A 27106-nucleotide genomic window follows, 5' to 3' on the forward strand; every position below is an offset into this window, starting at 1 on the left:
CGGTTTTTAATGAATCAATTTTCGATTTTTGATTTTTCAATTATCAGATTTTCCAATTTCTCCATACTTCATTTTTCGATCGTCTGATGTGTGCATTTTACGATTTTGCAATTTTTCGATTTTACAATTATTCGATTTCTCATTTTGTAATTTTTGCAATTTTTCATTTTTAGAGTTTAGTAATTTTTCAAATTTACAGTTATCCAATTTTTATAATTTTACAAATTTTCAAATTTGCAATTTTTCAGTTTATTTTACAATTTTTCGTTTTTAAAGGTATCCCATTTTTCGATTTTTCGTTTTTACATCATTACAATTTTTGAACGTCTCGGTTTTTAATTAATGAAATTCTCAATTTCCAATTTCATATTCTTTTTAAAATCATTCGTTTTTTTTTAATTATTCAGTCTTTGATTTTTCAATTCTCCGAATTACATTGTTTGATTTTTAATTTTTCAAAATTTCGATTTTCAATTTTTCGTAAATCGCAGATCGATTTTAAAATTATTCTATGTTCAATTTTATATGTGTTGATTTTTCAGTTTTATATTTTTACGTTTTTTTGATTTCTCAATTATCCGGTTTTTAATGAACCGATTTTCGATTTTTGATTTTTCATTATCAGATTTTCCAATTTCTCGATTTTTCATGTTTCAATTGTTTTCGATCTTAAATTTTTTAGATTATCCCGGGTTTTCAACTTTCAACAAATTTCCCGATTTTTCAACTTTATAAACTGTCATTTAGTTTCTCCGACTCTTTTACACATTTGTATGATTTTCACTTTTAGGTCTTCAATTGCATCCACTGATTGTTTAAAAAAAGTGTTTTTCAAAGTCGGGAATAAGTAATTACCTAAAGGTGTCAAATCAGGTGCTCGGGGTGGGTAGATATGGTTTGCATGGGAGTGGGTGAAATTAATTAAAAATGTTGTTATCGTGCTCACGGTGCTAAATTTTTACTAACCTTTTATTTATTTTTTTCTCTATTTGTTTATGTGACACAAACTTATCAGCTGATACCCAGTATCAAAAGGAGAGAATTTTGTAACTGATGACATGAACGAACAAATGAACTTGTTGGTTTTATCAGTTTAAAGCTTGTGGTGGATCTATACTTCAAAAAATATTTATCTCATCAATTCAAGTACTATTCTTGTTGTTATCTCTTAGTGTCCTCCTTTGTAACGATCTAATTATAGTTCGGATATAAAATAAGGGATTTTGTTTGCGTAATGAAATCTGCTTTAGGCCAGTCAAACATTTTAGTCCTCTGTTTTGAGGAGACAAGCTCATTCAAATCAAACTAATTTCGACTGAAATTCTTTCGATGCATAAACATAAACACTTGAACTTAAACGTGTTATTAGTGCTGAGAGGCCATTTTTTCCGATGACTATCAGCTGTTTTGTCGCATTGTACTTCAGGGGCGAGAGAAGTTCTGTCGAAATAATCGATTTTTTTTGTGGCGGTTTCTTGGTCGCCTTTTTTGACCCCCTTTTTTACTTATTGGGATTATCTTAAAAAAAGCACATCAAAATTATAATTTATTTAAACTTGATTTCAATGATAAACACGTATATTTTAAAAATTGAGAAAAAATAGTTTACCGGTTTAATACGAGTAGTATCTGGATTGATTAGTTTTATTTCGTTAATTTCTTTTCATCAATAATTCACGCTGTACAAAGAAAATGTTTTATTTTCACACTTTTCTGGTAGATGTTGTGTTGGTGCTTGTTTATCAATCTTCTTCTCCTCTGATAGGCCAATAAAAGCATTTTTGGATTCTCTTTATTTTTCAGGACACCTGAAGAATTGATTTTTCCCTCTTACGATCTTGTATTGAAAGTTTATATCCAGTTTTGACGAATTTCGTAATAGAACAACTTTTACTTAGAAATAAATACCGATCCTGTTTGAAAAATCAGGTTATACGTCCATAAGGTTCGGATTGTCGCCAAATCTTACACTACAATATTTTGTCTGGTCCATGTAGATATTGTCCTTTCTAAATAAAGGAGCATAAAGTTCTATCCATTTTATACTTCTATAAACTGAAGTGCCAGTGAATGTGTTGTGTTGACGTAAACTTCAGATTTCTATTCGTTGTTTATGAAGCTGCCTTCTACCAAATTTCATTGTTTTAACTTTGTAATTAAAAAGTGTATATTGAATTTCGTTTTAATTAATCCGTGCGAAAAAAGGGTTCGCAACTCGGTGTCTCAGACGGTCGATTTCGGATAGTTGCAATTAGCTTTTTGCGACAAAAATGCGTTCCGATCCATCCACGCAAAAATAGTTGAGCGCGACCTTATTCGAAAACTAAGGTAATGAATCCCGAGAATTAGGAAAGTTAATTCATTTCGGGAGCCGTCTCCCTCATCCCGCAGTGGGCAATGCGGATTTTCCAGCGTACCATGTCGTGAAAGTTCTCTGATGACGCATTAAGCACAACCTCCCCGCCTCCCGGCCCTTTTACCTTGATGTGACAACGGAAGGGCCAAATCGTCATTTCCATTTTTCTTTGACTCTCTTTACCGACCCACTCTGTTTCCATCTGGTCCCGAAACTCGGTCGATAGTCAATATTTTTGGAAGGTTAACGTGTGGGCAGGAACTAAGAGGCGCCATATTATTAATAAGGTTTTACCAAGTTAGCGTCACTCGAAAGCCATGCCAACGGAATTATTGTTGCTCGAAAAAACAGATCCTGCAGGAATTACCACACCGAGGCGATAGACGTGAATTATTTGGAAGTGTGCCAGTTGCGTAACTGACATGTCCATTATGTGGTTAAAAATTAAAAGATTGGAAAGGAGGGAGAGTCAAAAATGTCACTCGTTATCGAGATGAGTCCGCCAGGTGAATGACACCAGCTACTATATTAAATTTCCGACGAACAGGAATCTGGACCAAGAAAGCGATTTCGTTGGACACTTCTTTTTCAGGAGTTGATGATCATTCTTGCACTGTTCGCACGGAATCAACTTCTGCTATCTTGTTTTTCCGGTGAACGTGCACGAAGAACTTGTGTGTCTAGTGTTCATATTAATCATGCAAGAAAGATAAAAAGTAAATTGAGTATGTTGTTTAATGTTATTTTGAGCTACCAATGTAAACAAGGAAAGCGTGCGGGGTTTGAATCGAACATAAACGTCTAGCCGTACAAAAAATTCTAGAGGGTAGCTCGCCTCCTTCGTTTCAATGACGTCATATTATTGCTTTTGTTCCCTGGAGATGACTTTTTGCTCGATATAAGTGCTTCCGTTTCAGCGTGTGTTACTTCGATGGAAGTAAAAAAAAATAATCGGATGACCTAACTATTGACAGTTTAGGGAAAGTAAATTAAGAATTAGTGCTTTAAACTGGATTCTGAGAAACTGATTTATTAAATTTAAGCTCTAGTATTGTGTAAGTTGTTCATAATTATTTCAGTATAATAGCACTATGTGTCCGTCGACAAGGGAAGTGTAGTAGCAAATAGCCGGAGAGACTGCTACTACACTTCCCTTCGAGTCGAATTTACCATGTGATGTAAATCTTGAAATCATTTTAGGTTTCTCCTTCAGTAACTTCTTTTGCAATTGCTAACTTTTCCCACAGGTCCTATGTGTCTTCGTCACTATCACATTTATTTCCAGTTGTTGATATTGATAGTGAAGAGCTTAAGGGATGGTGGTCTTCTTTTCGGGGATGTTCTAAAATTGATAAGGTGAAAATGGTCCCACTTCAGACACATAATTTCAGTTAATCAAGGTTTTTGCCTAAAGTTAAATGCAGAAGCCATTTGTTGTAAATAAAAAAAAATGTGTTGTTTCCAAAGGGCTGATTTTGTTCCATAGGAGCACAATGACATTAACATTTATGTAACATTTATAAGTAAACAAGTAACATTTGTGTCAAAAGTTCCCGAAAGTGAACTTTCAGTCACGTTTGTGGGGTACTTTTGACATTTACAACATACCTGATAATAATTATAATAATTTTTAATAATAACCGGTAGAAACACTTCGTTATGATAATAATAATAATACCGATAACATAAATACAACTCATAGCATAAATATTTCACTTCGTAATCATTACCTTAAAGTACAGTGAGCGCATACGTCATAATGTGTGCATACATATTTTACATTAACTTGGGTAAAGGAAAACCTATATGGATGAACTTATCCGTTATCTTCAGTTTTCGATTTTTCTAGAATCTCATGAAGTTTTCAGTTTGCTTTTCATATATTATCGGTATTCATAGATGGCACGTTTCCAAAATCATTCTTGTGATAACCCAAACATTCCTCCAAAATTTGACATCTGAACAAAATTTTAAAAACCCGCGAACCCTACGTTGTAAAAGCACTCTAATCAAAGTAACAATTAGCCGGTCTCAGAAACGCTACGCTCTAGGGCAGCGCCGTCGGGAATAAATGTTCAAAATTCAAGCCGCAAAATATCATTAAACCTGCAAGAGAATAAATTATTAAACTTGTAAGAAAATATTAAAGTTTTCCCATTTTCGAGTCCAAGAGGGTAGGAAGAATAACTACAATTTTTCAAGGTCTTTTTTCTCAAAATGGACCAATGTTTATGTCAGTGTAAATGTTATAATGTAATATTTAAGTAAAAAGATCTACAAACTTTAGATATAACTGAATAAGTGAATTTCCTGACACGTGGTTTATATGAACAATTTCAGTTTAGCAGTGATAATAACTACAATTCATAGAGATTTTGTGGACATCTATGGCGAATTTTGTGGTGACGTTTTATATATTTCTACTTCCAACCTCGCGGGATCCAAATATTTCTGTCTCTGTTTATGACGAAATTAAATTTTTTGGGGCCGTTATCTTCAGTTTTCGATTTTTCTAAAATTTCTTGGAGGTTCATTGGTTCCCAATATTATTTTCATAATAGACGTTCCTACATTATCGGTATTCATAAATGGCATGTTTCCAAAATCATTGTTGTGATAATACAAACATTCCGCCAAGAGTTGACATCTAAACAAAATTTTAAAAATCCGCAAAAAAACTTTGAACTGTGGTCCTCAAAAAAATGTGGTGAATCTCAAGGTGGGAAAAGTTTTCCTGCAATTACGCTTCGCCCCTCCGTCTGACAACGAATGAAAAATTCGTCACAATTAAGATAGGGCGGGTGGGTGGGGCTTATATTTTGCCCTTTTTTTTCTTAATGTCTGTAGTCTTCTTTTCAGAACAAGAAACTTAAAACATGTTTAAAATGGTAAATTTTTCTAGAGAAATATCGATTTTGCAATTACGCTACGCCCCTCCGTCTGACAAGGGATGAAAAATTCGTCACAATTGAGATAGGGCGGGTGGGCGGGGCTTAGATTTTGAATTTTTTCCTTGATACAGGTATATCATCTGCCAAAATCCGTCTTATCTTGGCAAGTACTAGCCCCGCCCACCCACCCTTTGTTTTCTTACAAGGTATGTCATCTGCCAAAATCAGTTTTATCTTCGCAAGCACTAGCCCCACCCACCCACCCGTTAGTTTTTTAGAAGGTATGTTATCTGCCAAAATCTGTCTTATCTTAGCAAGTGCTAGCCCCGCCCACCCACCCTTTCATTACTTAGAGGGTATGTCATTTGCCAAAATCAGTTTTACCTTGGGAAGTACAAAAAACTTAAAACATGTTTAAAATGGTAAATTTTTGTAGAGAAATATCTATTTTGCAATTATGCTCCGTCCCTCCGTCTGACAAGGAACCAAAAATCCATTACAATTGAGATAGGGCTGGTGGGTGGGGGTTATATTTTGCCTTTTTTTTCCTTAATGTCCGTAGTCTTCTTTCCAGAACAAGAAAGTTAAAACATGCTTAAAGTGGTAAATTTTTGTAGAGAACTATCCATTTTGCAATTACCCTCCGCCCCTCCGTCTGACAAGGAATGAAAAATTCGTTACAATTGAGATAGGGCGCGTGGGCGGGGCTTAGATTTTGCATTTTTTTCCTTAATATAGGTATGTCATCTGCCAAAATCCGTCTTATCATGCCAAGTACTAACCCCGCCTACCCACCCTTTGTTTTCGTAGAAGGTATGTCTTCTGCCAAAATCAGTTTTATCTTGCCAAGCACTAGCCCCACCCACCCACCCTTTATTTTCTTAGAAGGTATGTTATTTGCCAAAATCAGTTTTACCTTGGTAAGTCCAAACACTTAAAACATGTTTAAAATGGCAAATTTTTGTAGATAAATATCGATTTTGCAATTACGCTCCGCCTCTCAGTCTAACAACGAATGCAAAATTAGTCACAATTGAGATAGGGCGGGTGGGTGGGGCTTATATTTTGCCTTTTTTTTTTCTTAATGTCCGTAGCCTCTTTTTCAGAACAAGAAACTTAAATGATGTTTGAAAAGGTAAATTTTTGTACAAAAATAGCGATTTTGCAATTACGGTCCACCCCTCTGTCTGACAAGGAATGAAAAATTCATCACAATTGAGATAGGGCGGGTGGGTGGGGGTTATATTTTGCATTTTTTTTTCTTAATGTCCGTAGTCTTCTTTCCAGAACAAGAAAGTTAAAACATGTTGAAAATGGTAAATTTTTGTACAGAACTATCCATTTTGCAATTACGTTCCGCCCCTCCGTCTGACAAGGAATGAAAAATTCGTCACAATTGAGATAGGGCGGGTGGGCGGGGTTTAGATTTTGCATTTTTTTTTCCTTGATATAGGTATGTCATCTGCCAAAATCCGTCCTATCTTGGCAAGTACTAGCCCCACCCACCCACCCTTTGTTTTCTTAGGAGGTATATGATCTGCCAAAATCTGTTTTATCTTGGCAAGTACTCGCCCCGCCCACCCACTCTTTATTTTCTTAGAAGGTATGTTATTTGCCAAAATCAGTTTTACCTTGGCAAGTACAAGAAACTTAAAACATGTTAAAATGGTAAATTTTTGTAGAGAAATATCGATTTTCAATTACGCTCCACCCCTCAGTCTGACAAGGAATGAAAAATTCGTCACAATTGAGATAGGGCGGGTGGGCGGGTGTTATATTTTGGCTTTGTTTTTTCTTAATGTCTATAGTCTTCTTTCCAGAACAAGAAACTTAAAACATGTTTAAAACGGTAAATTTTTGTAGAGAGCTATCGATTTTGCAATTACGCTCCGCCCCTCTGTCTGACAAGGAATTAAAAAATTCGTCACAATTGAGATAGGGCGGGTGGGCGGGGCTTAGATTTTGCATTTTTTCCCCTTAATATAGGTATGTCATCTGCCAAAATCTGTCTTATCATGGCAAGTACTAACCCCGCCCACCCACCCTTTGTTTTCTTAGAAGGTATATTATCTGCCAAAATCCGTCTTATCTCGGCAAAGTACTAGCCCCGCCCACCCACCCTTTGTTTTCTTAGAAGATATGTCATCTGCCAAAATCAGTTTTAACTTGGCAAGTACAAGAAAATTAAAACATGTTGAAATGGTAAATTTTTGTAGAGAAATATAGATTTTGCAATTACGCTCCGCCCCTCAGTTTGACAACGAATGAAAAATTCGTCACAATTGAGATAGGGCGGGTGGGCGGGGCTTACATTTTGCATTTTTTTTTCCTTAATACAGGCATGTCATCTGCCAAAATCCGTCTTATCTTGGCAAATGTGTAAGTCATACGCGCCACAATTCCATGCCCAAAAAACCTACCGCATATTGACTCGGTTTTCACAAAACAGCTCAGCTATTGGAACAAGCTAAGCGTTTCACGCGGACTCAACTCTCTCCACGAAGCTTCAATTTCAACATTTATTATTTGTTAAATTCAAATTCTATCTTTCCCGAATTGAAATCGATGATTCAATGAGTATTAAAATTACTTAGATTAATTACACCACCCTTAACAAGTTCAACCAACAAAGAATTTACATGATATTAAATTATACCACACTCTATTAACAATTTTAAACAACGAAGTTCCGCGATGTTAAATTATGTGTCATTTCAAGTTATTAATTAGATCAAATTGTATTCACAGGTTACCTTGTGATGGAAACTTCCACATCACGTAAAAAAAAAAACACATTTAATACGATCAAAGTCACAATCAGCTGGTCTCGGAAACGCTACGCTCTAGGCAGCGCCGGCGCCGTCGGGAATAAATGTTCAAAATTCAAGCCGCAAATTATCATTAAACCTGCAAGAGAATAAATTAGTAAACTTGTAAGAAAATATTAAAGTTCTCCCATTTTTCGAGTCCATGAGGGTATGAAGAATAACTGCAATTTTTCAAGGTCTTTTTTCTCAAAATGGACCAATGTTTACATCAGTGTAAATGTTATAAAGTAATATTTAAGTAAAAAGATTTGGCAATGATAATACAGCATGGAGATTTTTTGGACATCTATAAGCCAAAATTATGATCCCTCATCAGCGTTGACCTAATTGATATTTTTGAGACCTCGAGGAATCCTCTTAATATAACATTATGCGTTGTGTTTAATGTATTAATTGTAAAATGTACACAATATGTTTTTTTCCCCGATGCTATTTCGTTGTAAACCCCTCTAGTTAGTTGCCTTCGGGGAACGCATTTAGCACCCTAATCGTGATGTATATATGGTTGTGTTAAAATTTTGCAGGCTCGTTATTATATATGAATAACCCAGCCTAATAACGCAACAAGTTAAGGAAGGTGGAAATTTGAGCTCGCCGCTTCCTTTTTTTCAGCAGAACGTGAAGAAAACATGCAACCCCTGTTACCAAAGAGCCCAGTCAAAGACGAGCTTATTTATTATTCATACGTTTGATGTCTGATGCAGCGGTTAGCGGCGTTTGTGTTAAGTGAAATGTTAAAATTTCATCCTCCTCCATAGAATATGGAGGTTGCTAACTCGTGAAAATTATCGATTGAGGGTTGCATGACGCCAGTGGAATGTAATCTAATAAATTATTATTTTTGTGTCATCGGGTGTTTCGAACAAACTTAAAAATAGGCTTTGTTGGCTCATTAATACTTGAAATCGTAAGCGAGCAATTGCTTTCCCGTATGTGTTACATAACTCGCATGTGAAATGGCGGTTTCCGGAAGGATATTTTTGGGAGTGCATCGGGGTGAAATTATGTTTCAGCGACAATCAATAAGTTCATTCAGTGATGCTAGCGGGATTTTCTAAACAAACTCGTTGAAATCTATTACGCTCAGGAAATTGGGTCATGACCACTTATCCCCAGCGATCAGACGAGAAATTGATTTTTACCTGATGTTTATACCTTATGAATTATTTGTTCTATTTGAGCGAACAACTTCATTGTGAAGATATTTGCTTTGTAAACGTTATCTACTTTGTCTAGACACGAATAACATTAAAAACGCGAAAGGTAGCATGTACGGGATGTTTACGACATGCAGCAACCTTACATCGAATTAAAATTGTTGGCTTGGAACAGGTAAATAATAATAGTTACTGATTCTCCTTGTTTTTATACACACTAAAATTTTCTGAGGGGTTGGACGGTACAATAGCAGGGCTTAGTGACGATTGTAAAATGTTGAAGAATTTTGAAACTATTAGTTATCTACGTCCTATTACTCCTATTGTTTGTTGTCATACTTATAATACCGGCAACAGTTGATCGTGACCAGTGTTGCCAACTTCCGGCCATATATAGACTTAATAATTTCCGTCCGATTCAGTCTTTATGTTTGAATAGCCGCATTTCTCTAATACTCTTGGTCGTTAAATTGCTTGATCCGGTTCCGCCAGATTTCAGCGAACCCCACACGGAAAAACATTGGCGTATTTAATGCGAATTTTCCGAGTAGGGTATTTAGTGCGTAAAAATTTTAACATGTTCTTTTGATATATTACGAGAAATATTTTGAGATATTTTACTCACGAATGAAGCCACTTTACAAGTGATTCTGATAAAGCTATAATAATTTACTGTAGCGTGTTGTTTGCCACGAAATGCTACGTGTAGGCCAAACTGTTGCTTTTGCGTAGGATCTTTGGAAAATTAATACAGAGTGGATTGTATTGATTTAGTTGTTTATCAGTGGTAGATATTTTCGTGTTAAGAAAGTTGAGGACATTTTAATTTAGTAGGTAAAGTGTTACCTAAATGAAATAAAATCTTTTATTATTTGTTTGTACACTTATATGTATCTGTATTTTTGATCTACTACTATTCGACCCCCCTCTGAATTTCGACTCACCATAATAATGATAAAATAACATTTTCTTCGTTTGTGGTTTAATTAATAATTTTAGGCCTGTGTTTTGAGAAGACAAACTCATTCAAATCAAACTCATTTCTACGTGACATTCTTTCGATGTATAAAGATAAATAAACACTTGGGCCTCAGACTGCTATTACCTAGTGCCGAAGGACATTTTATCCCGTTAGTTATGTCTTTTTTTAATATATGTTTTAGATTGTCCGTACGGCGCAGGGGAGGCAGGGGTGTTATTTATGCCACTGGTTTTCACTTTACAGCGGTTGTCACGAAATGAAAATCGTAAAATCTAATTTTGTAATTTTTTTAAAGAGCTAGATTTGTCGAATTATACTTACAGCCTGCGACCATTTTTTTTTTATTATAAAACAATATTTTGCAATTTAATTTTGACTCTGCTGGACCGAATGCTTTGAAATCTTGCAGATGTTTTAAAGTAATGGTAATCATAATAATTTTTTAATTAAAATATATCTATCATTCCATTCATATTTTTTCAATTTGCTCATACAGGTGACTGAAAAAATTAATGAATGCGTGAATTTATTTTATTGATTTAGTCAGCAATTACAAAACCGAATGCTTGGAAATCTTGGAGAGTTTTTAAAGTTATCATAACCATCCTACTAAAATGTGCAAAATATGGTCACTCTATAATTGTAATTTATCATTGCATTAATATTTTTTAGATTTTCTTATACAAAAATGACTACTGTTAATATTGTTCAGTCCCAGGTTAGCAAGTTCTAACCCCGCCCACCCACCCTTTTTTTTCTTCGAAGATATGTCATTTACTAAAATAAATCTTAGCAGATACTAGCCCCGCCCACACACGCTGTTCTCATTCTACGATTTTATCTCACTTCAATTAAGACTAGACAAAATGAATCACTGAAATGGAGGCCGGGTGGGTGGGCGGGATGATTTATATTTTCTTTTGTAAAGTGAGAATGGGAATTAATAGAACGTAGGCTAAACAGGTGGCTCAAAAATTTAACGAAAGAATCAATTTATTTTATTGATTAAATGAGGAACAGTTCGTTCCATTTTCCTGGAAAATTTTCGGAATACAATACTGTTATTTTTCAATTTCCATTTTACAATAATATGTATATCAAATAATTCAGTGAAATGGAGAAAGGAGGTGGGCTGTGCTAAATTTAGCTTTTTTCTAGTTTTATGAGCAAACAGTAGCCCCGCCCACCCACCCCTTCTTCGTTCCAGTGATTATTTTTAATATTGTTCAGTCCTAGGTTAGCAAGTTTTAGTCCCGCTCACCCACCCGTTTTTTTCTTCGAAGATATGTCATTTACCAAAATCACTCTTATCTTAACAAGTACTATGTATGTCAAATAATTCAGTGAAATGGGAAGAGGAGGTGAGCGGTGCTAAATTTAGCTTTTTTCTAGTTTTATGAGCAAGCAGTAGCGCCGCCCACCCACTCCTTCTTCATTCCAATGATTAAATATTGTTCAGTCCTAGATTAGTATGTTTTAGTACCGCCCACCCACCCTTTTTTTTTTCTTAGAACATATGTCATTTACCAAAATCATTGTTATCTTAGAGGTGAGCGGTGTTAAATTGAACTTTTTTCTTATTTTATGAGCAAGCAGTAGTCCCGCCCACCCACCCCGTCTTCGTTCCAGTGATTACTCTTAATATTGTTCAGTCCTAGGTTAGCAAGTTTTAGCCCCGCCCACCCACCCTTTTTTTTCTTAGAAGATATGTGATTTGCCAAAATCAATCTTATCTTGACAAGTACTAGCCCCGCCCACCCTCCCTCTATTTTCTTAAAAGGTATGTCGTTTGCCACAATCACTCTTATCTTAGCAAGTACTAGCTTGTACTAGCAAGTACTACTTGCTATAACATTTATTTCTTATTTCTACAGAAATAAATGAGAGAACGGGTGGGTGGGCGGGGCTAAGTTAACTTTTTCCTACAGAATATTTTATAAGCAAGCAACTAGATATCTTTAATTGTATTTTCGGTTTGAAGGAAGTTCTTTTGAAACAACTTTTCGCCAATTTTTCAAGCCTGTAAATGCTCCAATAACTTTTTTATTTCGATTATTTGCTATAATTTGCGTTTTAGAGCATTTGCGCCCTGTTTCTTTCTTGAAACCACCGTGTGATTCTTCTATTTGTGTTTCTATAGTTGCATTCTCTGGTATTTTTATTATAATCGTGGCCATCCGGCGAACGGATAATTTCATGTTTTCTCGATATTTCATGATCGCTAGAATATGAAAAAAAAAAGGGTTCTCTCTGTTCCGTCTGTCTGCCGTCCGTCTGTCGTCTGTGTCAATATTTATCAGAAACCGCGAGATCGATTGTGGTCAAATTTTATTTGTATTTTTGGACTACCATGTAGATGGTAAAACCCTAACCAAAATTCAAAATCTTGCACTGTAAATGCTATTTAAATTTCATAAAATAACATGCATTTATGTTTGTAGCTTATGAATCCGCCTTTATTTGCCAAATTTGATAGTTGCTTTTTTTATTGATTAAATTAAGAAGACCCCTCATTTTCTCAAAAATGGGAGAATACGCACGTCTTTATCTAATAATGACAAAATAAGCATAATAATAATAATAATAATAGTAATAATATTCAGAACATTTTGTTCGATAATGGCTTAATTAATAATTTTAGTACTCTGTTTTGAGCAGACACACTCATTTAAATCAAACAGAGATCTACGTGACATTCTTTCAATGTATAAACATAAACATTTGAAGTTAAGGTTATTATTATTATTGAAACAGTAAAATTATTGTTTTATTTATGCCGCCGGTTTTTACTTTTCCCCGAAAGTCAAAAAATCGAAAATTGAAAAAGCGAGAAATCCAGAACTTGAGAAATCAAAAAATGGAAAAGTAAAATAATTGGAAAGTCTAAAATCGAAAATAGAAAATTTGATAAATCTAAGTGGAAGAGTGTGACAAAATCTATCGTCTGAGTCTTTTTTTAAAAAAACGAGACCGATTGTTGTCAAATTTTAGATATATTTTAGGAATATCGTGGTTAAACGTCAACCAAAATTTGTCGAATCAACCCCGCCAACAATTTGACGACGCCACCTAAAAATTTTGCATGCTAAAAGCTATTTTTATTTTGCGAAATAGTATACTTTTGTAGTTGTAGTTTATGAATGCGTTGTGATTTTCTACTTTGATTGTCGCAAAAAAATCCAAATTAGTTAACACCCTTTTATACTAATACAAAACGAACGTAACCATCGGCCGTATATATTTTTTTCTAAAGCACTGGATTTGTTTGGTTGTACTTCAGGGGCGCGGGACGTTCTGTCTAATAAAAAAAACACCAACTTTTGAAAATTGCCTACACGTAGTATTTGATAAGATAAAAGTGATTTTGGCAAATGAGATATGCTTTAAGAAAAGAGAGGGCGGGTGGGCGGGACTGGTGCCTGATAAAATAACAATTTCGACTCATTTTCGCCCATTTCGAAATTTAACTAAATGCATTTTCTTGTAGATTTCGCGCCGCAAAAGTCACTTCCGGCCTCGTTTTTCGATAACCTCAACGATAAATTTGGTGAATTTCGTGAATTTTGCGAATTTCGAAAATTTTGTGAATTTTTTGAATTTTGCCAATTTAATAAATTTTTTGTATCTTCTGTATTCCTTTTCTACAAAGTCTCTATATTCTGCATTTTCTGCATTATTATCTCTATTTTCTGTATATTCCACACATTCTGCATATTCTTCTGCATGAGCTGCACTTTCCCTATTTTCTGTGTCTTTTGTAATTTCTGTACTTTTTATTGCCTGCATTTTCTATATTTTCTTGATTTACTGTGTATTTTTTGTACATTTTGTATATTCTGCTTTATTTTTCAATATTTTTTGTATTATTTCCTCGATTCTCTGTATATTCGGTATTTTCTCTATTCTCTGTATACTATGTATTCTTTGTATTGTGATGTGTATATTCTACACAGTCCGCATTTTCTGTATTGTTTGTCTTTCCTGTATATTCTCTAAAGACTGAATGTTCTATTTTTATCTATATATTATATATTTTGTGCATTTCCTGTATTATTTTCTCAATTTCCTGTATAATTGTTTGTATATTTTGTGTTGTTTTCTGCATTCTCTGTATTTTCTCTATTTTCTGTATTTCCTGTATTCTTTTTGTTCTCTAAGTTCTCTAAATTCTCTATATTTCTTTTATTTTCAAGATTTTCTGAAGTTTTTTTATCATTTGTTTTCTCTGAATCCGTTTAATTTTCTGTGTATTCTGTGTCTCATGAATATTCTGCATGTTTCTATGTTCTCTGTGGTCCGTACGTTCCGTATGTTCTGTATGTTCCGTGTGTTCTGTGTATTCTTATGTTCTGTGTATTCTTATGTTCTGTGTATTCTGTATGTTTTATATCTTCTGTATAATCTTTATATTCGGTATTTTTGCGTATTCTGTATATACTGCATATTTTGTATATTCTGTTTTTCCTCTATATTGTATATTTTCTGTATTTTTATCTATATATTCTATATTTTGGACATTTTCTGTGTTATTTCCTCAATTTCCTGCATTATTGTTTGTATATTCTGTGTTGTTTTCTGCATTCTCTGTATTTTCTGTATTTCCTGTATTCTTTGTCTTCTCTGAATTCTCTAAATTCTCTGTATATCTTTTATTTTCAAAATTTTCTGAAATTTTTTAATCTTTTGTTTTCTCTGAATCCTCTTAATTTTCTGGGTATTCTGTGTCTTCTGTATATTCTGTATGTTTCTATGTTCTCTGTGCTTCGTATGTTCCGTATATTTTGTATGTTCCGTATGTTTTGTATGTTCCGTATGTTTTGTATGTTCCGTGTGATGTTCCGTATGTTCTGTATATTCAGTATGTTTTATATCTTCTGCATAATCTTTATATTCGGTATTTTTGCGTATTCTGCATATACTGCATATTCTGTATATTCTGTTTTTCCTCTATATTGTATATTTTCTGTATTATTTTCTCTTTCCGTATATTCTGCACATTCTGTATTATTTTCTGTATTTTTATCTCTATATTCAATATTTTGTGCATTTTCTGTGTTATTTTCTCCATTTCCTGCATAATTGTTTGTATATTCTGTGTTGTTTTCTGCATTCTTTGTATTTTCTCTATTTTCTGTATTTCCTGTATTCTTTGTGTTCTCTGAATTCTCTAAATTCTCTGTATATCTTTTATTTTCAAAATTTTCTGAAATTTTTTAATCTTTTGTTTTCTCTGAATCCTCTTAATTTTCTGGGTATTCTGTGTTTTCTGTATATTCTGTATGTTTCTATGTTCTCTGTGGTCCGTATGTTCCGTATGTTTTGTATGTTCCGTATGTTTTGTATGTTCCGTATGTTCTGTATGTTCCCTGTGATGTTCCGTATGTTCTGTATATTCAGTATGTTTTATATCTTCTGCATAATCTTTATATTCGGTATTTTTGCGTATTCTGCATATACTGCATATTCTGTATATTCTGTTTTTCCTCGATATTGTATATTTTCTGTATTATTTTCTCTTTCCGTATATTCTACACATTCTGTATTATTTTCTGTATTTTTATCTATATATTCTATATTTTGTGCATTCTCTGTATTTTCTCTATTTTCTGTATTTCCTGTATTCTTTGTGTTCTCTGAATTCTCTAAATTCTCTGAATATCTTTTATTTTCAAAATTCTCTGAAATTTTTTAATCTTTTGTTTTCTCTGAATCCTCTTAATTTTCTGGGTATTCTGTGTCTTCTGTATATTCTGTATGTTTCTATGTTCTCTGTGCTCCGTATGTTCCGTATGTTTTGTATGTTCCGTATGTTTTGTATGTTCCGTATGTTCCCTGTGATGTTCCGTATGTTTTGTATATTCAGTATGTTTTATATCTTCTGCATAATCTTTATATTCGGTATTTTTGCGTATTCTGCATATACTGCATATTCTGTATATTCTATTTTTCCTCGATATTGTATATTTTCTGTATTATTTTCTCTTTCCGTATATTCTACACATTCTGTATTATTTTCTGTATTTTTATCTATATATTCTATATTTTGTGCATTTTCTGTATTATTTTCTCCATTCCTGTATAATTGCTTGTATATTCTGTGTTGTTTTCTGCATTCTCTGTATTTTCTCTATTTCTATATTTCCTGTATTCTTTGTGTTCTCTGAATCTCTTAATTTTCTGTGTATTCTGTGTCTTCTGTATATTCTGCATGTTTTCTATGCTCTCTGTGCTCCGTATGTTCCGTATGTTTTACATGTTCCGTATGTTCTGTATGTTCCGTGTGATGTTCCGTATGTTCTATATATTCTGTATGTTTTATATCTTCTGCATAATCTTTATGTTCGGTATTTCTGCGTATTCTGCATATACTGCATATTCTGTATATTCTGTATATTCTGTTTTTCCTCTATATTGTATATTTTCTGTATCATTTTCTCTTTCCGTTTATTCTGCACATTCTGTATTATTTTCTGTATTTTTATCTGTATATTCTACATTTTGTGCATTTTCTATGTTATTTTCTCCATTTCCTGTATAACTGTTTGTATATTCTGTGTTGTTTTCTGCATTGTCTGTATTTTCTCTATTTTCTGTATTTCCTGTATTCTTTGTGTTCTCTGAATTCTCTAAATTCTCTGAATATCTTTTATTTTCAAAATTCTCTGAAATTTTTTAATCTTTTGTTTCCTCTGAATCTTGTTAATTTTCTGTGTATTCTGTCTTCTGTATATTCTGAATGTTTCTATGTTCTCTGTGCTCCGTATGTTTCGTATGTTTTGTATGTTTCGTGTGTTCGTTGTATTCTGTATATTCTGTGTATTCTTATGTTCTGTATATTCTATATGTTTTATATTTTCTGTATAATCTTTATATTCGTTATTTTTGCGTATTCTGCATATACTGCATATTCTGTATATTCTGTTTTTCCACTATATTGTGTATTTTCTGTATTATTTTCTTTTTTCGTATATTCTGCACATTCTTATTATTTTCTGTATTTTTATCTGTATATTCTACATTTTGTGCATTTTCTATGTTATTTTCTGCATTTCCTGTATAATTGTTTGTATATTCTGTGTTGTTTTCTGCATTCTCTGTATTTCTTTTATTTTCAAGATTTTCTGAATTTTTTTAATCTTTTGTTTCCTCTGAATCTTCCTAATTTTCTGTGTATTCTGTGTCTTCTGTATATTCTGTATGTTTCTATGTTCTCTGTGCTCCGTATGTTTCGTATGTTTTGTATGTTTCGTGTGTTCTGTGTGTTCTGTATATTCTGTGTATTCTGTGTATTCTTATGTTCTGTATATTCTATATGTTTTATATCTTCTGTATAATCTTCATATTCGGTATTTTTGCGCATTCTGCATATATTGCATATTCTGTATATTCTGTTTTTCCTCTATATTGTATATTTTCTGTATTATTTTTTCTTTCCGTTTATTCTGCACATTCTGTATTATTTTCTGCATTCTTTATATTCTCTATATTTTCTTAAAATATATGATGAAAATAAACAAAAGAACTGATGGTTCAGTCCGAAGAGACTGTTGAAAGACATTATAATATTTAAATTGCTTAATAATTGCTTCTAATAATTGTTACGTAACGTCACTTCCGTCTTAGATGTACTCATAATGGTTCTTCTATGATAATTGTAACACGTACATTACCATGAAACTAGAACGAAGTAGTCTCTAATGATTATCGTTTCGAAACTCTTAAAAGTTCTAAGTAGGTGACATTTCGTAGTCAGTCGTCATTCCTTTCCGATGCTCCTACATTCAAAATCCAGCCAGCACATCGTTTGTACCATTGTTTCCAATTTATCCCACAAAATTTAGATCCGACATGATCCACTAGTGCACATTTTAAGCGCCGGCTTCGTTTTTACTTCGAACAAAAGCAATTGATTATTTTTGTGTCGTTGACTGGGGTGATGAACTTTAATCCGGATATTCGAATGTTCCCCATACATTTGTGAGGAATGAACTCGCGTACAGGAAGTGTTATCGGTAAGAGTTTTCTTGTGTTCGTTAACCGTTCCATTTGTTAGCGCGTGTTTAAAAATTTTATTTCGAGTATTCGCATTTACATGCTTAACGCTGATAAGAAAATTTAATTGTTGCTCGAAAATTGCAGGACACGTAATCACCCTGAATAAAAAACCACGACATCGAAATTTTTGCGCTTAATTATGAAACGGTCAATAAATAAATTGCTTAATTAATGTTTAATTTGTGTCCAGAGTGTCCCAAAACGCGAAAATCTGCTGTGAAATGTCGAAGCAAAACGCATTAATAAATCCAGTCGACCTTCGATTATCGAGCAAAACCCAAATAACGCTTTCAGTGATTTATCAACCCCTTGACCATACTTTTCTGATTCCGCAAAATTTTAACCCCCATATAAAATGCATTGCTTACGGTTTTTCTAAAGTGGGACGGGCTTAAGATAGCGCTCGACTTTCCCCCGCTTTTCATTTCTTGGCTTTCAAAATGCGAACAGGACACCGTGATATTTCCCCTTTCGCACCCTCATTAGCTGGAAAGGTGGCGTGTTCCAGTTGTGCCTCCAGACGGCGACATTTAAATATCATTCCGTCGTTCGAATTAAGTATCCATATCAAATGGGTTATTTTGTTTCAGGGAATACTTGATGCGGATCATTATGAACCAGGAACCCTTAGGGGTGGCATCAGATGTGGTGCACCCGAACAACCTGACGAGGTGGAGCGAAATAGCTCCAGCTCATTATTTGACTGATTACAGTGCCAGCGGAGCACCCAAGCACAATAATTCACCCTTCCCGTACGACCCCGAAATCAATCACAAAATTATCTTATGGTAAGTTACGGCAGGCGCAACGAATGGACCAATGAACGTTTGTGGAACTTTTAGCCGCTAAAATACGTATATTTTAGAGTATTGAGGTTTTTAATTCAAGTTTAAATTGTACTTTTTAATTTTTCGGGTTTTACCTCGGTTATTTTTGGCAATTGAGAAATGTATAATAAGATTTGGCAACGTAGCTATTGTCGATCAGGCTAGAATTAAGAAAGTTTGTAGATTTTAACTTGGTTTTCATTTGCACGGAAGTTTTTCACACTTTGTAGAGGTAAAATAATTTGAGAATATCATTTCCGCAAAATTCGTCTTGCAAGAACACTCAGTTATCTCATCAAATTATTTCGTGAGATGTTGTTTCCCATGAAAAGCAGGTGTTTCGTCTTCTACACATGCTATTCGCAAATTATTTTACCTCTGAGAAGAAATGGGCGTACAATGGATTCAGGTAAAGTCCATTTACTAAAAAAAAAAAAACATCGTAAAAATTACGTGCTTTCCTGTTTGGGCGTGTATTTGTAACTTTTTTTTTTAACTGCAATCAAGCTTAATAGTGTTTCTTTGGAATCATTACCCCGAATTTATTGGTTGGTTTATTGACTCGCATACATTTTATTATACACATCGTGTGCCAAATTGAGGTCATAACTTCAAAATTTTTATACTCGTTTATTAATAGAATTTAGAACGGAGTGGCTTGATTGGCAATTATCTTGATCATACTTGAACGTTAAATATAGGTTTGTAGTAACGGCATTAAAAAATAATAACTAAAGAATAGGTGAATGATCTCTAAAATACTGAACTTTCGGTCTTCCGTTTCCGTCGTGTCTGTCTGTTTTTGGAAAAAAAAATCAAAATAGTTAGATAAATTTTTGTTTTGAAACTACAAAATTGAAGACTCTGAAATCTTGCGAACGTTTTAAGGTTATCCTATAAATCGTTATCAAAATTTATCCGTTTATTCCCTTCCAAAAAATTGATGACGTCATGTCAAAATTGCGAATAAATCCTATCTAAAATAAGCAAAATATTGTGACGCCGTCCCTGTGGTTGATCCATAATGATTCATTGTTTTTATAAGACCCTAGCTCAAAAACGGCTCCATAAAGTAAAAATAAATAACAATTTCGAAAAATCGAAAATCGAAAAAATTGAAAAAATTTCCGAAAAGTCAAAAAATTGAGAATTCCGAATCGGAAAATAGAGAACTCAAAAAATCGTATATTGAAATTTAATTTAAAAAATTGAATATTCGAATATGGAAAAATCGAAAAGTAAAAAACTGAAGCATGGATAATCGAAAAATTGAAAATTAAAAAAATTTAAATTCGAAAAGGAAACGAATTGAAAACTTGAATATCGAAAAACCGAAACTTTTGTGATCTAAATATCGAGAAACCGAAAACTCAAAAATTTGAAAATCGAGATTTCGAAAAATCGAAAAATCCAAGGAACAAATATAGAAAAAAGGAAATATCGAAACTCGAAAAATCGAAAATTCGAAAAATGGACACATCCAAATTGCGAAAAATGAAAAATTTAAAAATGTAAAAATCGAGATATCGATTCACCGAAAAATTGAAAATTCAAAAATCGAAAAGTAAAATAATTGGAAAACTGAAGAATGACAAAACTGAAAATCGAAAGTAAAAAACTGAAAACTCGAATATCGAAAAAGTAAAAAAACTGAAGTCAAAAAATTTAAAATCGAAAATTCTAAAAATCGAAGAATTGAAACCGAAAAATCGAGAAATCGATAAGTAAACAAATTGAAAATTAGAATATCGAAACATGGAAAATTCTGCAAATTACAAATTTGAGAAATAGGAAAATCGAAAATTGGAAAATATACAAATTGAAAATCGAAAAACCAAAAAATCAAAAATTTGAAAATCGAGATTTCGAAAAATCGAAAACTCCAAGGAACAAATATAGGAAAAACCAAAATATCGAAACTCGAAAAATGGAAAAATATAAATTTCGAAGAATTGAAATTCAAAAATCGAGAAATCGAAAAGGAAACGAACTGAAATTTTGTATATCAGAAAATCGAAAATTTGAAAATCGAAATTTCGAAAAAGCCAAGGGACAAATATAGGAAAAACGAAATATTGAAACTCTAAAAATCTAAAATTCAAAAAATGGAAAAATTTGAATTTCGAAAATTGAAAAATTTAAAAATCTAGAAGTCGAGAAAAGGATTCATCGAAAAATTGAAAATTGAAAAATCGAAATATCGAGATCTCGAGAATTCATAATATCGAAAAGCAAAATAATTCAAAAATTGAAAAATTGGAGAATTAAAAAACTGAAAATCGAAAGGTAAAAAAATTGAAAATGCGAATAATTGAAAAATCGACAATTCAAAAAATTTAAAATCGAAAATTAAAAAAAAAATAAAATCGAAAGGGAAACAAATTGAAAATTCGAATTTCGAAAAATCCAAGAAACAAATATTCGTTGAAAACTTGAAAAATTGAAATATTCATAAATCGAAACAGCAGAAGATCGAGAAATCGGGAAAGTTGAAAAATCTAAAATCAAAATATCGAAAAACTTAAAAATCCAGAAATGAAAAGTTAAGAAATCGAAAACTTGAAAAATCGAGGAATCGAAAAACTTTAAACATTGAAAAACCGAAAAGTTGGGAAATGGAAAATTCGAAAAATTGAAATATTAAAAAAATCGAAAATCTAATAAATAAAGAAAAAACAAAAATTCAAAATCGGAACACTGAAAAATTGAACAATCGGGAAATTTCAAAATCCCAAAACTCGGAAATCGCAAAATTGAAAAATCGAAACACCCAAAAAATGAAAAGCCGAAAAGTCGAAAAACCGTGAAATCGAAAAATAGAAACATGGAATAATTGGACAATTGCAACATGGAGAAATCAAAACATGACAAAATAGCCCAAAATAAAAAAAATTGAAAAATTAAATTTTGAAAAATCAAAAAATTGAAATTTAAAAAAATGGAAAATTTGAAAATGGAAAAATCGAAAGTACGAAATTACGAAAACTGAATATTTGAAAAGTCGTAGAATTGAAATTGAAAAATCAAGAAATCGATTAGGAAACAAATTGAAAATTCGAATATCAAAAAAATCCAAAATTTGTAAATCAAAATTTCGAAAAATCGAAAAATCAAGAATTTAAAAGTCGAGATTTCGAAAATTCGAAAAATCCAAGAAACAAATATGTATAGAAAAACGAAATATCGAAACTCAGAAAATCGAAAATTCGAAAAATGGAAAAAACGAAATTTCGGAAACTGAAAAATTTAAAAATCGAAATGCCGAGGAATCGATTCGTCGAAAACTTGAAAATTTGAAACATCGAGAAATCGAAACAGCAGAAGATGGTGAAATCGTAAAATCGAATACTGAAGAAGTTGAAAAATAGACGAACTAAAAAATCTAAAATTAAAATATGGAAAAATGAAAAAATTGCCACAATTAAAATGTTGAAAAGTTGAGAAATTTAAAACTTGAAAAATCGAGAAACCGAAAAATTTTAAGCATTGAAAAACCGAAAAGTTGGGAAGTGGAAAATTAAAAAAATTGAAAATTAAAAAATCGTAAAATCTAAAAATGTAAAATTTAAACAAACGAAAAACTGAAATATAAAAATCTAATAAATTAAAAAAAAAAACAAATCGAAAAATCGAAAATTTACAAAATCGGAACATTGAAAAATTGAAAAATCGGGAAATTGAAAAATCCCAAAAATGAACAGTCGCAAAACCGAGAAATCGAAAAATAGAAACATGAACTAATTGGAAAATTGAAACATCGATAAATCAAAACATGACAAAATAGCCCAAAATCAAAAAAATTGAAAAATCAAATATTGAAAAATGAAAAAAGTTAAATTTAAAAAAATGGAAAATTCGAAAATGGAAAAATCGAAAGTACGAAATTTTGAAAATTGCAAATTTGAAAAGTCGTAGAATTGAAATTGAAAAATCGTGAAATCGATTAGAAAATTCGAATATTAAAAAATTGAAAATTTTGTAAATCAAAAAATCGAAAAACCGAAAAATCAACAATTTGAAAATCGAAATTTAGAAAATTAAGAAAATTCAAGAAACAAAAAAAAGGAAATATCGAAACTCAAAAAATCGAAATTTCGGAAACTGAAAACTTTGAAAATGAAAATGAAACATCGATAAATCGAAACAGCAAAAGATGGAGAAATCGACAGATCGAATAGTCAAGAAGTTGAAAAATCGACGAACAAAAAAATCTAAAATTAAAATATGGAAAAATGCCACAATTAAAATGTTGAAAAGTTGAAAAATTTATAACTTGAAAAAATCGAGAAACCGAAAGATTTTAAACATTGAAAAAATCGAGAAACCGAAAAATTTTAAACATTGAAAAACCGAAAAGTTGGGAAATGGAAAATTCGAAAAATTGAAAATTAAAAAATCGGAAATCAAAAAATCTAAAATTTAAAGAAACGAAAAATTGAAAAATCGAAAATGTAGTAAATAAAGAAAAACAGAAATCGAAATATCTAAAATTTATAAAATCGGAACATTGAAAAATTAAAGAATGAAAAACCTGAAAAATCGAGAAATTGAGAAATCACAAAATTGAAATTCAGAAAAATTGGGAAATCGCAAAATGGAATAATCGAAACATCCTAAAAATGAAAAGCAGAAAAGTCGAAAAAAATGAGAAATCGACAAATAGAAACATCCAACAATTGGAAAAATGAAACATCGATAAATCAAAACATAACAAAATAGCTCAAAAAAAGAAATTAAAAAATTTGAACAAAAAAAATGGAAATTTGCAAAATGGAAAAATCGAGAATTCCAAATTTCGAAAACTGAAAATTTGAAAAATCGGAAAACCGAAAAATTTAAAACTAAAGTATCGAAAAGTCGAAAAATCAAAAAACAGGAAAATCAGTCGAAAAATGGATTAATCGAAAAATAGAAAATTCAACAATCGAATACCTGGAATATCGGAAAATAGAGAAATCGAAAAATAAAAAAAAAAAAACAAAAATTTTAAACATTGAAAAACAGAAAAGTTGGGAAGAGGAAAATTCGAAAAATTGATATATTATAAAAATTAAAAAATCCTAAAATCGAAAATCTAAAATTTACAAAATCGGAGCACTGAAAAATTGAAGAATTAAAAAACTTAAAAATCTAGCAATCGAAAAATCTTAAAATTGAAATTTAGAAAAATTGGGAAATCGCAAAATGGAAAAATCGAAAAATCCAAAAAATGAAAAGTCTAAAAGTCGAAAAGCCGAGAATTCGAAAAATATAAACATTGAACAAATTGAAACATCGAAAAATCAAAACACAACAAAATAGCCCAAAATCGAAAAAAAAGAAATTCAAAAATTTAAATAAAAAAAAAATCGGAAATTCGAAAAATGGATGTCGAGAATTCGAAAACTGAAAATTTGAAAAATGGAAAAACCGAAAAATCTAAAATTACAATATCAAAAAATCTAATAGTTGAAAGTTGAGAAGTCGAAAAATCGAGAAATCGAAAAATTCAAACTGGAATATTGGAAAATAGAGAAATCGAAGAATAATATAAAATCGAGAAACCGAAAATTTCAAAAATGAAGAATTTGAAAATTTGGATAATGGAGGAATTGAAAAATGGAAAAATTTAAAAATTAAAAACCTGAAATATCCCAACAACGGAAATGTCAAAAGACTGAGTAATCGAAACTTGAAAACCCGAGAAATTGAAACATGGAAAAGTCGAAAATTTGAAAATTCGGAAAATCGTACAATTTTGATTTTTTTCAATAGTCTCTATCTAGGATAAAAATTCAACACGGATTCATTAACCACAAGTCTAGGGGTATCTTATTTTATAAAATTTAAATAAACATTTACTAATGTAAATTTTAGAGGAGTCATCGTATTGTCGGGAGGGATGATTAGTTAAATTTTGGTTAGCGTTTTACCAACTACACGACAATCCGCATACACATAAAATTTGCTTAGACATTTCTGATCACAAACAAATTGCACTTGAATGTGTTCGCTGTACTCGCTTTTTAAACTTTTTTTTTTCAACTTTGTTGTTATAGAAGTGAGCAGGAATGAACTTGTTTGGATTGTATTGTAAACATAAATCTGTAGACTTAAAAAACACACCTTTAGAATACGAGCGCAGCGAGCACATTTAAATTGCAACTTTGGCAGATAATCACAAACATTTCTAGGATTCGCCTTTTTTAGACAATAAAAAATTCTCTTATAATAATTTAGTTTCTCAGGGACACTAACGAGTAATTTTTAATAACACCTGAAACGTGCTCGCTGCGCTCGCGTTCTTAGTATTCCTTTTTATGTAAGACAATTACAATTTAGCATTAAGAAAAATAAAAAAATTGTATCTGCACAAAGTTAGCAATCATAAAATAAAATCACAGTGACTTTTTCACTAACAACAATTATTACAGTCTTTTTTTTACTTTATTAACGGGTAAACTTTTATATAGCTGCAGATATTGGGGAAGTCGTGTTTTTTATACTTCTTTAGGGCTAAAGCATACACAGTCGTAAAGATAGAGATCTTTATTCGTAAATAACATTTTGTAGCCTGTTTATATCTATCATTTGGCCACTTATTTGGGGTAGATCTTGATAAGGGGAACCCCATCGCCCAGTACCCGAAACTGATTATCGGATTTTTCAATACTTCGACAACACTTTGTCCGATTCGACCATTTTATCTCAGTTGAAAAACATTTTCAATTTATTTACGTGGTGTTAGTTGAAATTGCACTTACACAAGCTTTTTAATCTATAAATTGTACGCGCCGCTACATTTCTCAATAGCTCGTTAAAAATCGTTTCTGCTGCGATAATGATACTCGGTATTGTGACAACGCTACCTGGACAGAGGTTGATGCATGACGAACTGGAACGCGTTCCAAGCGTCACTGATTTTGAATGAGTCATCTAAATTAATTTTTTTGTTTATCTAAAAAAAAATTTCAAAAGTAAAAAAAATATTACAATGTTACAACAACCAACAGTTAAGTGATAAGTTTGAATGACTTTTCGAATAATTTGTTTCTAATGGCACACTTAAACGCTCGTGGTTGAAAACGTTATTTATTAATTTATATAAATGAAATAAAACAGCGAGCAATCGAATTGAAAGTACGCGTTTCTGGTTAAAAATGGGGTCGTTCGGTGAATCGAAGTCGTGGAATTTTTTCGCTAAATTTTGTCCCATTAACAATTCATTTATAATCAAACTGTCACGTAACTCCTCCTAGGCAGGCAATTTATCTATAAAACTATCGATCTTTCCCGTAATATTTTATTAGGAATCTTTTGTTGTCTGCACGCCGAACAACTGATTACATTATAAATAAGGCACCCTAGGCAATCGTTTGTTGGGTTATTTTAAGCGTTTCCCGTGTAATTATGTAACTAATTCCTAATGGGAGACCTTTTAATATTAAACGAAATTGATCGACGTTACACGGTTTTACCTTCTAGTATTTTTGCAGGTCTGGTGATATTTCAGCACTCCAAGTAGATGCTATAGTCAATTCTACAAATGAATCGATGAACGAGAGTAATCCGGTCAGTGATAGAATTTTCCAAAGGGCCGGGTCTGAATTAAAAGAGGAAATCAATCTAGATATAAGAGGTAATTTTTCCCAATCAGAGTTCCGAGTGTGGGTGGCTTCGATCTTGCTTGGCGTTTGACTCAATCCCCGTCGGAAGTAATAATAATAATAATCGTGTTCTTTGTTTTAGAGTGTAGGACAGGCGATGTTCGAGTTACACAAGGCCATGCACTGCCAGCTCGATATATTATACACACCGTTGGACCCAAGTATAACATTAAATACCAATCTGCTTCGGAAAATACACTGCATATATGTTATAGGTTTGTAGATGAAGTAGAGTAAGCGGTTAGCGAGTTTTCGAATACTGTTTTACCGCACGCGTGAGTTAAGGTTGAATTTAATTTCTGTGAACTGTGTTTACTCATCCTGCGGGGTGATTGCATTCGTGATTGTGTAATCTCTGGTTAGA

At 32.2% G+C, this 27106-nt stretch overlaps 1 protein-coding gene across 2 annotated transcripts in view; it reads left to right on the top strand.

The window, feature by feature from the left end:
- The window catches only part of LOC135128590 (protein GDAP2 homolog), a 118243-nt gene that overhangs the window by 18660 nt on the left and 72477 nt on the right, over positions 1 to 27106 (top strand). For both annotated transcript variants that reach the window (XM_064055499.1, XM_064055500.1), the window contains exons 2-4: positions 18860 to 19057; positions 26572 to 26714; positions 26825 to 26957. In XM_064055499.1, coding sequence (XP_063911569.1) covers positions 18870 to 19057; positions 26572 to 26714; positions 26825 to 26957 — 464 coding nt within the window. In that variant the 5' untranslated portion in view covers positions 18860 to 18869. The remainder of the gene's footprint in view (positions 1 to 18859; positions 19058 to 26571; positions 26715 to 26824; positions 26958 to 27106) is intronic.

Source organism: Zophobas morio, unplaced genomic scaffold (assembly GCF_036711695.1).
Source record: "Zophobas morio isolate AGI-343-1 ecotype UQ-CSIRO unplaced genomic scaffold, CSIRO_AGI_Zmor_V1 ptg000014l, whole genome shotgun sequence".
NCBI lineage: Eukaryota > Metazoa > Arthropoda > Insecta > Coleoptera > Tenebrionidae > Zophobas > Zophobas morio.